We start from the raw sequence: 12,198 nt of genomic DNA on the forward strand, positions 1-12,198 counted from the left end.
GAGGGACTATGTTTCTCAGCTGGCCTGGGAACACCTTGGGATTCCCCCGGAGGAGCTGGCCCAAGTGGCTGGGGAGAGGGAAGTCTGGGTCTCCCTGCTTAGGCTGCTGCCCCCGCGACCCGACCCCAGATAAGCGGAAGACAATGGATGGATAGATAGATTCATAGAGTGCTCGGTTCTCCAAATGATTTTGTATTGTAAAGAAAACTTGTTTATGTGTCTTGAAGCTCGTTTCCCTTTATTTGTGTGTATAAACAATGTGCCAGATCTTTAGTCAGGGATGGATGAACGGGGGTCTTATGATATGACTTCTCTGTCGACGCAGGTAGCCGTCCCACGGTCCAGTACGTGTCCTCTCTGTCTGAGCTCCCCCAGGCCCTGCAGCCCTACTACACGCAGGGCTACGTCCTGGCTGCCCTGCACCCCATCATCCTGTCTGTGGGCCGGACCCGCTCTCTGCCCTTCAGCCTGATCTACCGCGCCATCCTGGCCCGTCCCAGACCCAGGTACGTTGGAACCCGCGCCTTGCCCTTCACTGTGGCCCCAGTCGTGCTGTCTGGTTCGTAGATGAAAGATACATGAGGTCGGCTGCATATTTAATGCAGAGGAGGAGGGGGCGGAAGGTGTTTCGGGTCTGACTTGTGTTAGTTGAGGTTTCTATTGGCTGGGAATTCATCCAACAACAGGGGGGGCCCTCAGCAGCCAATGAGGACAGAGTCTAACCTTTGGCTCTTGATAAGTTGGAATGCTTTCACAAAAATGATGAGACAGGCTGTACGGCACTGAAGTACCCAAAGAGGCCGCCTGTCCCTGGGCCAGAGCTGCTGTTTTCAATGTCTGAATGTGTTGTCGATGGAAGGTTGATAAAACCACCACAAAGATACAAAAAATACAAACTAAATATGGCTACAAAAAGGCTCAGATGGCCCTCAAACGTCTCTTAAAACTGCCACCAGGAACCAGATTCAGATTTAATACTGTGAAACAGAACTATCTTTTGGTCTGGCCAAGTCCACAGCTCTTTACCAGTGACTGCTGCGCCTTGAACCTGGTGCTGGGTTGTTCCGTTAGTTTGATGACCGACCTCCAAACAACAAAAAAAAAACTGAACTCCACATAAGAACGGACGAATGGGTCTGACTGAAGTCTAATGGCTGTCTGTGTTTCTGTGTTGGTATGTTTGCAGCAGCCAGAAGGAGTCTTCGTGCTACAGCGTGCCAGTTCTAAGGGTGGAGGAGTGGCCTCTGCCTGGAGACTCGCTGACCAGCGACACCGTGCGGGCGCTCATCGACAGGGTCAGACACCTTCACTGCAGATTGAACCAACCTAATCAGCCCGATCACAGATCGTCAAACAACACAAAAATACATTTTTTCTGCACTTTAAGACATGTCCAAGCTTCTACTCTGGGCCTAATTCAGGTTCGGTCCCCTGCAGGTGAACAGCAGCGCGCGCGGCGGCGTCCGATTCGTCGGCTCTGTCCTCCAGCAGGTCAGCGGCCTCACCAACGGCCAGGTGCATAGTCCGAAGAGGAGCTGTCGATCCCCTCCACGTACGCCCCCCCAAACACCCCCTGGAGACAGAGAGTTGGAGGACAACACCTACAGTCCCGGTGAGAGGCTCTCCCAGTGCTCTGATTGGCTGGAGTTAACCTCAGAGCAGGTGTGAAGGTTAGAGGAAAAATAGTGGAAATTTTATCCCAGCTGCCTACAAAATAAGTCACTGGATCTTTTCAAGGCTTCACTCTTTAGTGACAAACCTTTACCAGGTTAGTGATGCATACAGGTTAAAGTGAAACCAATCCTTCTGCTCATGGTTGCTCCTCTTCTATCTCATCTAGACTTGAGACTGCTCGTCTTCTTCCACTCCTGGGCTCCGGGTTGTGCTCCTCTGGACTCACTGGCCTGTCAGTACCACCAGGGGGCGCTCTCCATGCGGGTTTCCCGAAAAGGCCACGTGGTCAGCGCCCTGGAGGCCGACTGGCTGGAGCTGACCGCCGTGTACTACCGCAAAGGCTGGTCTCTGGTCGACTCCTTTGTGTACTGGGACACGCCGAAAGGTTGGTTTGGAGCTGATGGCAGGAAATAAGGTTCGGCTCATCGAGAATCTGTCACATAAACTATGGGGAGCTTTTGGACAGGTCCGGAACACCTCCTCCAAAAACGATTCGCACCCAAGTCCAGCTTCAGCCCGAGTCAGGTCTGAAAATAGGTTTGGAAACACCAAAACCAGACAGAAACAACTCACAAAACCAGGACTGACTCAAGTAAAAAAAAATGCATTTAACTAGTCTAAAACCAAACAGGTCAGATTCAACAAGTCTCTGTATGAAGCACACCTGTATCAACAGAGACTGGAGAACGAAAGCCCAAACCTATTTACCTACCTACCTGTCAGTCAGTCTGTCTATGACTTGGACTTGAGTCAAACCTAAATCACGATTTTTAAGACTTAAGGCTCGACTCAATAAAATCCCAGAAGACTTGGGACTTGATTCGGACTTTAATGCAGTGATCCGGGACCCGCCTCGGGCTTCGGCCCGTTTTACTTGAAAAGACTTCCTGCCTTGCAGCTGAGTGAGCTGCTGTCCGCCCCGCTGCACCACTGTCTCACTCACGTAACGCCCCGCAAAAGTCTCCAGATGCAGCTTCCATCCAGCGACTGAAGGAAGCTGCGGAGGCTCTCATCATACGGGCTGTGGCTGATGTCGAGTCACACTCAGGCCACGTTCGCCGAGGCGCAGTTTTGACCGGTGAGCCTCTTTGCAGCCTCCAGGTCCGATGAGCAGCGGAAACACGCGTGCTCACAAAACAGAAACATGTCCGAGGTTCTGTTGGCTATCGTAGAAATGAGGAAGAAGAGGAGAAAATGGAGCTGCAGTGTTTTCTGGAGTGTGACACTGAAACGTCAATTCGAGCAGCCTTGGTTACGGAGGAGTTCTTGTAAAAAGCTTCTACATCTCTGAGCTCAGGGAGACGCATTTATTAAAGTAAAAGACAGAGTTGGAGCCGTTTTGGTCAAATCTTAAAAAAATAAGACGAGCGACCTCATGCAGTTATGTGAGACGTCACACTCAGAGTACGCCTTACAACCCCATCAAATTCCAGCTGGGTGTCTGTAAAACTAACTGAGGTGTAGTCAGTTTTGTGTTGGGTGATGTTGATTAGCTGTGGTAGCCATCTTGAATTGCGTTGACACTAAAAATTTATTAATTGTAGACGTACATCCAGTGATTGTCACCTGACAGTTTTATTGAAATCTGTCCAGTGGTTCTTGAGATATTTTGCTAACAGACAGACACAGTTGACTGCAGTAGTTAACACTAAAGGTTCGTATACAGATCTCACAACCATAACAACTAAAGATGGACTTTTTATTTTCAGTCACGTCTGCTGGGATTTACGTTGATATATAAGTAGGCATTTATTTAGCAAAATAATTTCCTGTTTTTTTTTTAAAAAGAAGATAAAGCAGTAGTTGATGTTTTTACAAGCACTGATGAAAATAACTGGGATGAAGTATTTGAAGTTTCAGCCATCCATCAGTGTCACGTGGCCACAGCTGGATTCTCTCAGCAGCACAGCTGTCCTTTCTCAGAGTTTTACGGATTAATTGTTGCTTGAACACACAAGTCGTCCTATCGAGGTCAAAACAAAAGAATTCAGGACATGCATCTCTTGCGTGTGTGTTTACAACAGCAGATCTGTTTTATGATGTGAATCATGTTTTATGATGTGAATGTCAGCTGCTTGGCAGAGAAACAGGAAGTGAGGTTGTTGAGGTTGGGAAAAACGCTCCAAATATAGATCCAGTGGGAAAAAAAAGCAAAGACAAAACAGGATGAGGCAGATTTTTTTTTTCGCGTGTGCAGAAATCTTGAAAGAATGTCTGAAGAATTACAGCAAAGGGTCGTCGGGACTTCCTGAGCCTCAGTTACGTCCCACATGGTTTTTTATTTTCACAACGAACAGGTGGAGCGCTTCAAACAATCCGGCTTCAAACCCGTGGAGTATTTCCTGTGGTTCGCTGTGGAAGTGCATCCGAATGGGGTTCTGTTTGGGCTGGATGTTCCCCCAGAATCAGAAGGTTCTGGGTGACAAAAAAAGGCTGAAAACCCTCACAGAGGACAGTCTTTCCAGACGGGCGGCAACAAGGACACCGTTTTCTGCTCTCTCTCTCACAGAAACCTCCTAACTTTAACTTTAATGGGGTTTTTTGCCAGTGTGTGTGTGTTTCTGTGTCTGTTACCAAAATATCCACTGGATACATTTTAATAAAATCTGCAGAACGTAATGACTGGGTGTACATCTACAACTGAGTGGCTTTCGAAGCTGCGTAAATATTAGTGGGGCAGACATAAATTTTACAATTTGCGTTACAGCTTCTGGTGGGGGGGAGGGCTAGGCTATAAGTGGTTGAATGTTTACAAATTTGCCACCTTTTTTCTCCCTCCCATGGGGCGAGCTTGTGTCACGCATAAGCACAAATAATTCAATCAGACGGGAGCCTTTTGCCTCCTGAAACCAGAGCTTTTTTTTTTTTCAGATGAACAGGACAGCGGTGCAAGGAGACGCAAGAAGAAACACGCTATTCTTTCTGTTTTAATGCCCTACAGCTTGGAGTTTTATTGGATTTTTAAATTTTATTTTAAGAATAATAATTCAAAAATCTATCCAGATTCACAAGGTCAGATGGGGGGGGTGACTTGCGTAAAACAAAGTTCTAAAAAAATATAAAACCGTGCAGAGTTATGTATAGAAAGCACATATTTAGTCAAATAAGATCCACCTGTGGGTGAAGCTGTAGACACAGAAACTAGGTCGGCCAAGTTGGAGAAAAAGTCCCCTTGTTTTTCTCCCCTCTGTCTTTAGTTTTCTGTGTTCAGATCAGGGTAATAACACAGAACTAACAGAGAGATAATACTAGAGAGCTCAAGAAAACGTGTTGTTCTGAGAAGTGCACGCCTCATTTAACAAGAAGCTCACGCTGATGAAATCAATCCACAAACCCCACCCTGCTGATGGAGGTCAGGTCTGCAGGAACATGACAAGATCAGATTATTAAATCCACAAACAGGGTTGAAAGTTTCATGTGGTCGTAGCTGTGGGTGATCCTGAACACATACTCTGATTGGGACACCAGGTCCAAGATGGTGCGTGACGATGTTTTCAAGGTTTGACCAAAATAGCTACAACCTTCTTTCTGTGTGTGTTTTAGGCGAGCCGGTGCCCAGATCACTGGAAGGACTGTTTGTGTACGAGGAGAGGAGCACGTCCTCTCCCGCCAACGACACCATCGTGGTGGAGCAGTGGACCGTCATCGAGGTGAGCGGAGCCGCTTTCAGAGCCTCAGGCCTGATGCTGGCCAAGTATTTGTTAAACATTTCGCTACTTCATGTAATGACCTGTGGTCCAAGAGTCTTCGTGATCATTATTGAAAGCTTTTTTCCTGAGTGCAACACACAAAGACTTTCTGATAACCGATTTTCAGGCAACACGATGGATTCGTGGTAGCTAGACCTGGGGTCCGTCTGTGTGGATGTTGCTTGTGTTTGTGGGTTTTTCTCCGGGGACTCCGGTTTCCTCCCACAGACCAAAAACCTTCATGTTAGGCTGCCTTCAGGCTCAGGCCTCCCTTGAAAAAGAGATCTGTCATCTCAGTGGGACTTGCCTGGTTAAATCAAACAAATAAACATCCCCACCTTCTTGTTCTTCAGTTGCTGCATCGCAGATTGACTACAAAGACTTGAGGGACCAAGGTTTGACTCTTCCTGGTAAATGAGTGGTTTGGGGTCCTATAAAAGTTCCCTAAAGGACCGGTTCACCAGTGGAAACTAGAGCTACATTTAGCAGAACAATAATGATGGGCCAGTAGTTAAAAGCTAAACTGTGCAAAACACGAGCTAAAAGCAGCAATTACAAAATAGATGTTAAAAGCTGAAACTACCAGAACAGCAGCTAAAAGCTAAAACTAGCAAAATAAGAGATAAAACATCAAATTTGCAAAACAGCTAAAAGCTAAAATTAGGAAAACAGCAGCTTAGAGCAAAAATGAGCAAAACAGTAGCTAAGAGCTAAAACTAGTCAAACAGTAGCTGCCAGCTACAGTTAACAGAACAATAGCTAAAAGCTAAAAATGAAGCAAGTATGCTGAGGTAGATTTCCAAAAGCACAAAGTTTTCCAAGGATTTGTGGAGATCTTCATTCATTTCAGTGGCGAAAAACTGTCAATTATTGTAAATATTTAAAAAAGCGTAAAAGTTACAGAAGCCAAAAGTCAAAGCCAAAATGTCCCAAAGAAGCTGAACTTTTTGATATAGAAAATGGGTGAAAGTAAGCTGGAGTAGTTACCGTCCAAAAAATAAAAAAACGAATGGAAGCAACTATAAACAGGAAGACATCAGTATGAATGCTGACTCAGTGTTTGTGTGCAGGGCTCCAGTGTGAAAACGGACTACGGGCCGCTCCTTCACACTCTGGCAGAGTTCGGCTGGTTGCTCACATGTGTGCTGCCCACACCCATCATCCGACACGACAGGTAGACACACACACACACACACACACACACACATGCATGTATGGTTAAAGGTTAAAGACTAAAGGTCTCATTTGTCCCCCCCTGATTCTTCTTCTTCTTGTGTGTGCAGTGACGGGAATCTGGCCACAAAACAGGTGGTGTTTTTGCAGAGGCCCATCAGAGGCTCTGCAGCTGGACACCTGAGGAACCAGGTGAGGAACCAGCTGAGACTGGGAGAGGCTCGTCACCATCTTTGTAAACCAAACACAAAATAAAGCAGAACTTTACACTTATGTTACTTTTGGGAAGTAATCAATAGTCTATTTTATGGGACAGAATCTCCTGTCGTAGAGAACGGTGCAGTGATTCCTTTAAGAAAGGAAGCACTGAAGCTCATTAGGTTATGAGCAATAATATCTAACCCGTTGTAGATGTAGCTCTTTGAACAACCTCAGTGTGGAGAAATAGTTTAATTGCGCCCGCGCTTGAGATTGGACAATCCCATACTCTAAAATTTCCCGGTGGTCATTTTAAAAGCTTATGTTTTAAAGCTTCCCGTCGCCTCGTCACACGGCTATTTGCGCTGAAAAAAAAAGCAGCAGCTAGCAGTGGCACTTCCAGTGCAACACGAGGCACTTCCTGCAGGAATGTAAGCAACGGTTCAATGCAGAACTGACTGCAATGGAAATGGTTCAAAAACAGTTCTCACATGACACCAGTGTGCTCTTTAAGCTGCTTTAAGACGGTCCTGGCTCCACTCAGACTAGCTGCTAGCTTTTCTCTCCAGCCCGACTTAAAGGGATAGTCCCGTCAACTTCGAAGTGATGTTCTGTCTAATAGTCATCGATAGTTAGTACCTTATCAGCCGAGACATCAGTCATGGAGCAGAGTGTGGAGGAAGAGGCAAAAGTTTCTTATTGTTTTTCAGGCTTATAAAACAACTCTTTCTCTTAGAACAACATTTAACATCACAGTTTAACCCCTACACTTTTGCCTGACGCTGTTTGTTTAGTTTCCCCCGTTACTGCGCCAACGAGCAAAGACAGGCTGTGTGCCTGTATGGTGCTGAGGCTGCTGAACGAGAGTTGGAGTAAACTGTTTGACTGACCAGACTCACTGATTAGTGTGTACCTGTACACTGAAAGTGTAGAGGTTTAATATCAGAGAACAAATGTTCTTTCACACTGGTATCTTGTTTTGCAGAAAATGTTTTATAAGCCTGAAAATCAATTAAAAACAGACTAGCACTTGTTTGACTAGCCATTAGCCTAGCCTTCAGAAAGACTTCTGCCCTTTTCTCCACACTCTGTGCTCCTGGACTGATGTCACGGCTGTTAAGGTACTAACTATTGATAACTATTAGACCAGGGATAGGCAACCCTGGTCCTCAAGAGCCACTATCCTGCATGTTTTCCTTGTTTCCCTGCTCCAACACACCTGATTCAGTGGTTAAATGACCTCCTTGTGTTCTGCAGAAACCTGTTAATGACACACTGATTCAAATCAGGTGTGTTGGAGCAGAGAAACAAGTAAAACATGCAGCATGGTGGCCCTCGAGGACCAGGGTTGCCCACCTTTGTATTAGACAGAACATCATTTAAGAGTTGACTGGACTATCCCTTTACGTTTCCCCAAACTGAGGTTGTTTAAAGAGCTGTCTGCAACAGGTAAGATATTAACTGTTCAAAACCTTCATACAGAGCCCCACTTCAAAACACCTGATCTGCAGTTTGAAGTACTTTTATCAAAGCTGCCACTTAGGTAAATTGATAGTTCTGAGCCTTTATCAGCGTCAAAGACAGGCTGAAGCTGAAATGTGTGGCTGTGCTGCTCCCTGGTGGACAAACACTGAAGCTGTGACCACAAAGAAACAAACAAGGTTGTTTTCCGCCTGAGAAAGAAACTATTCGGTTCGTTTGTATTGATTAAACTTTCCAATCTAGTGATATGACAAACGAGTAAGAGTTTGGAAGAACAAAACGGAGGCAGAAACGTGCCTCTCTTCCGCTTCAACGACGTCTTCAACATGTTTCAGCCTCTGCCTGCAGCTTATCCAGCAGACGTCGTCAGGGTTCTCTGCAGGAGCTCACGGCACCAGCCAAAGCCGGGCAGGAAGTGACAACGAAACTGCAAGAATTAGACTGAAAAATCTCAGCTCTACTTTAGACGCAAAGTGCATTTTTACGTTAAAACGCGGACAATAATAAAAATGACCAAGTGGCAAAAAATACGGGACCCAAAAACACACACAAGGTAAACATAAAAAGAAAAGAAAAAACTTACTCACAACATCTCCTGGTGCTCAAGGTATAAGTTGGGGATGACTCTCAGCTACTACCACGCCAAATTTTAGCTCACTGTCTGTAAAACTGCCTGAGTTACGGCCAGTTTAGTGTTTGAGTTAGCTGTGGCAGCCATCTTTAATGTGGTCGACTCCAAAAGTTAATCAGTCGCAGATGTGCATCCAATGATTACTTTGTGGGAGTTTTATTAAAATCGGTCAGCTCGTTCATGAGATATTTTGCTAACAGACAGACAGACAAACGCACACACGGATAATTACATTATGATCTGCCTTTCAGGGCAGCAGGTTTATGTGTTTGTGTTCCTCTCGTGTCTGCAGTTGGTGTCCGTGCACAGCGGCGTGCCCGCTCGCTCTGTGAGTCGCGCCGTCAGCGGCTCCACCCCCGCGGGTGACCTGTCAGCGGCGGCGGCGGCAGGAGGCATCGGGGGCTTCCCGGTGTTCGGAGGTGGGTACCCCGGCCCCCTGTCCCACCTGGAGGAAGGAGGCTTCGAGCAGGAGGAGGGAAAGGCAGAGGTCACCTGCATGTGATCGCTCTGTTGACACAGCATGACTCAGCACTTTTCAGCCCGAGCCACGCTGAGCAGATTTATTCGGACCAGAAACGTTTCATTAAATTACTCTTCTGCACAACAGACACATGACTGATGATCAGATGAAAGGCAGATGCCCTGCTGTGCTTCTCAGCCCCAAACCCCACAAAAAACTTTTTATCGTCATTTTTACCTGCAAGTATTTGCCCCACTGGTTCTGATGTCGTGTGGCGCCTGGAGTAACACGTTCATACAAGTAATAGTAGTTTTTAATCAGAGTCAGAATCTCACTGTGAACAATGTGCAGCTGCCAGACAAAAACAAATCTTTGCTGCTTTTAAAAGAATCTTAAATGGCTCAAATATGACTCTTATTGGACAGAACAGAAGTGAGGTTTCTGGTGTTTGTGTCTTTGATCGTCATACTTCCTCCTTATTCCTTTGTACAACCCCGATGGAGAACAAATTGGGACTGTACAGGTCTCATACACTTATACTGTATTCAGAATGGAACAGAGTAAATATATCCAACATGGAAATCCTGGGAGAAATCATGGGAATGTGGTGTCTAAGGACAGGTCACAGGTCCGTCACAGGGACGAGCAGGACAGACAGCCATCCGTGCTTTCATTCACAACTAGTGACGATTTAGGGTTACCAGCTAACCTAACGTTCATGCTTTTGGTCTGGGATGAACCTGGAGTCAACCCACACGGGGAGAAGATGACTCCACCCAAAAAAAGGCTCCAGGTGGGTGGCTGTGAGGCACCAGCTCCTCGACGAAAACTTGGGAAGACTTTGAATATCCCATCATCTACAGTTCATGATATCATCAAAACCTTTAAAGAATCTGCTGAAATCTGTTCAAATGGACTGAGACAAAGAGGACAACTGATCTGTGGTCAGATTAATATAAATCTGATATTCTTTTTGGAAACCGTAAACACCACATCCTCTGTGCTAAAGAGGAGATGGACCATCCAGTCTGTTATCAAAGCAGAGTTCAAAAGCTGCCTCTCTGATGGTATGGGGGTGCATTAGTGCCTCTGACATGGGCAGCTTACATATCTGAAAAAACTCCATCAGTACAGAAAAATATATGCAGGTTTTAGAACAACACAGCAGCTGCTTCTAGATGTTTACAGACTGTTGTTAAAAGAAAAAGGGATCCTTCACAGAGGGAGTTTTAGGAATTTAAGACGAGAATTTCAATAATTTCCTCATTTAAATATGTTTACTATGTACCATTGTGAATAAAATATGGGTTTATAAGATTAGCAAATTATTGAAATATTTACATTTTACACATCCAAACCTGTTGTTTTTTTTTATTGGGGTTGTTCATTTTTCGACTCCTCGCATCATTTGTCAGTCCCTGAAACCTGAAGTTAAGTGGAGAAGGCGAGGAAGACGGCGGAGGAAGGAGAGGCTGAGCTGACAGGAGGTCAGATGAGCATTTGGGGAGTTCAGTTCCACATGTGCTACATTTGCTTTGAATTTACACTGAACACGTCACAAACGCTGTGATGGTTTCAACTGAGGATTCACAGCCATGTGTTTTCATATCCTCTACCTTTCTGTAGAAGCAGAAACAGCCGATCCTGTTATCAGGCCTGTGAAGACCGTTTCCATCCCTCGTTAGCTCCATCATTCCTCGTGTTGAACACAAAACAAAACCAAAAGTGTTTCAGTTTCTGATAAACCATTTTAAATCCACAGCTTCAAACGGTGCTTCCCAATTCCCATTGGAATCGGGCTTTATGAGCTGACACATTAGGGGTGGGGGTTTGAAAATGTTGCTGATTTAATAAAGTGTCGATCAATAAATTAATAAATTGACACTCCTACAGATTTGTTTTGTTTTGAAATGCCAAACTTTCCCAAACTCAAGACTTCCTGTTCATTTTTGCAGCCATTTTTCACATTAAAATCGTGTCAATTTAAATGTGTTTGGGGTTTGGTTTTTTTTTGGCTTAGGCCAGTGGTTCCTAAACCTTTAATGAGTACCACCTGTAGGACCAGATTAGCCCAAACCTTTCATCTTAATCCCGGTGGAACGGTGGCTCTTTTTCTGGCCATCAGATAAACTCAATTGAGATGCCTTGAATCTAAGGTCCTCCTTGTTTTCCTTTTTTTTTTGTCGCCAACAGATCCTAAAGAACTCCCAGAATCAGCTGCACACTCATGACCTTCAGCTACTGCTTGTTTAAGTGTACAAACATTGCTATTAAGTCGTTTAAATGTCTTTTTTTTTGGTGTTTTTATCTTTTTGTAACACTTAAGGCTTAATCTGTTGTAAGGTAGAAAAGTTCACTGCTGTTCCTAAAGTACCCAAAGGTGAATCGTTCTCCACTGCAGATACCACTGAGGTTCTTAAAATGTTCTCCATTGAACTTTTCAGCCAAGTCGTTTCCATTTGGAGCCAAAAGTCATTTCTTTAAAACCTCCATCTTTCTGTCTCCTCCTGCCTTTTAGCTTCACGCCACAGTTCAGCACATGAGGCCGTGTTATTGCCTCCGCTAAGAGTAACTCAAAAAGTTCTGAACAGAATTTCAGGAAATGTCAAACATGCTGCAAGGAACAAGTGAATGGATTTTTGGTGCTGACCCAGTCAAAGGTCAAAGGTCACAGATTAGCCCGTGCTCTTAACTCTGCAGCAGTGTGATGTAGGAACGTCAGACTGCACAGCGGGACACCTCGTGGGTCAAAGGTGATGCCTGTTGGTTTCAAGGTTCATGGGGTCAAAGGTCACAGAGTCCTTGAGTCCCTTTTAGGAATTCTGGATGTTTGAAAAATACAAAAATCTTATTCCGTGAGGTTTTCCAGACTGCGTAGGAGCCCTGATGGA

At 45.1% G+C, this 12,198-nt stretch overlaps 1 protein-coding gene across 1 annotated transcript in view; it reads left to right on the forward strand.

Moving 5' to 3' along the window:
- Positions 1 to 11,295, forward strand: part of rftn2 (raftlin family member 2) — a 34,097-nt gene extending 22,802 nt beyond the window's left edge. Inside the window, exons 2-9 of the mRNA XM_017421106.3 lie at positions 326 to 506; positions 1,187 to 1,295; positions 1,438 to 1,612; positions 1,841 to 2,059; positions 5,218 to 5,324; positions 6,434 to 6,537; positions 6,647 to 6,728; positions 9,140 to 11,295. Of these exons, the coding sequence (XP_017276595.1) occupies positions 326 to 506; positions 1,187 to 1,295; positions 1,438 to 1,612; positions 1,841 to 2,059; positions 5,218 to 5,324; positions 6,434 to 6,537; positions 6,647 to 6,728; positions 9,140 to 9,349 (1,187 nt within the window). The 3' untranslated portion in view covers positions 9,350 to 11,295. The remainder of the gene's footprint in view (positions 1 to 325; positions 507 to 1,186; positions 1,296 to 1,437; positions 1,613 to 1,840; positions 2,060 to 5,217; positions 5,325 to 6,433; positions 6,538 to 6,646; positions 6,729 to 9,139) is intronic.
- Positions 11,296 to 12,198: the final 903 nt, after the last annotated feature.

This window comes from Kryptolebias marmoratus, linkage group LG6 (genome assembly GCF_001649575.2).
Source record: "Kryptolebias marmoratus isolate JLee-2015 linkage group LG6, ASM164957v2, whole genome shotgun sequence".
Classification (NCBI taxonomy): domain Eukaryota; kingdom Metazoa; phylum Chordata; class Actinopteri; order Cyprinodontiformes; family Rivulidae; genus Kryptolebias; species Kryptolebias marmoratus.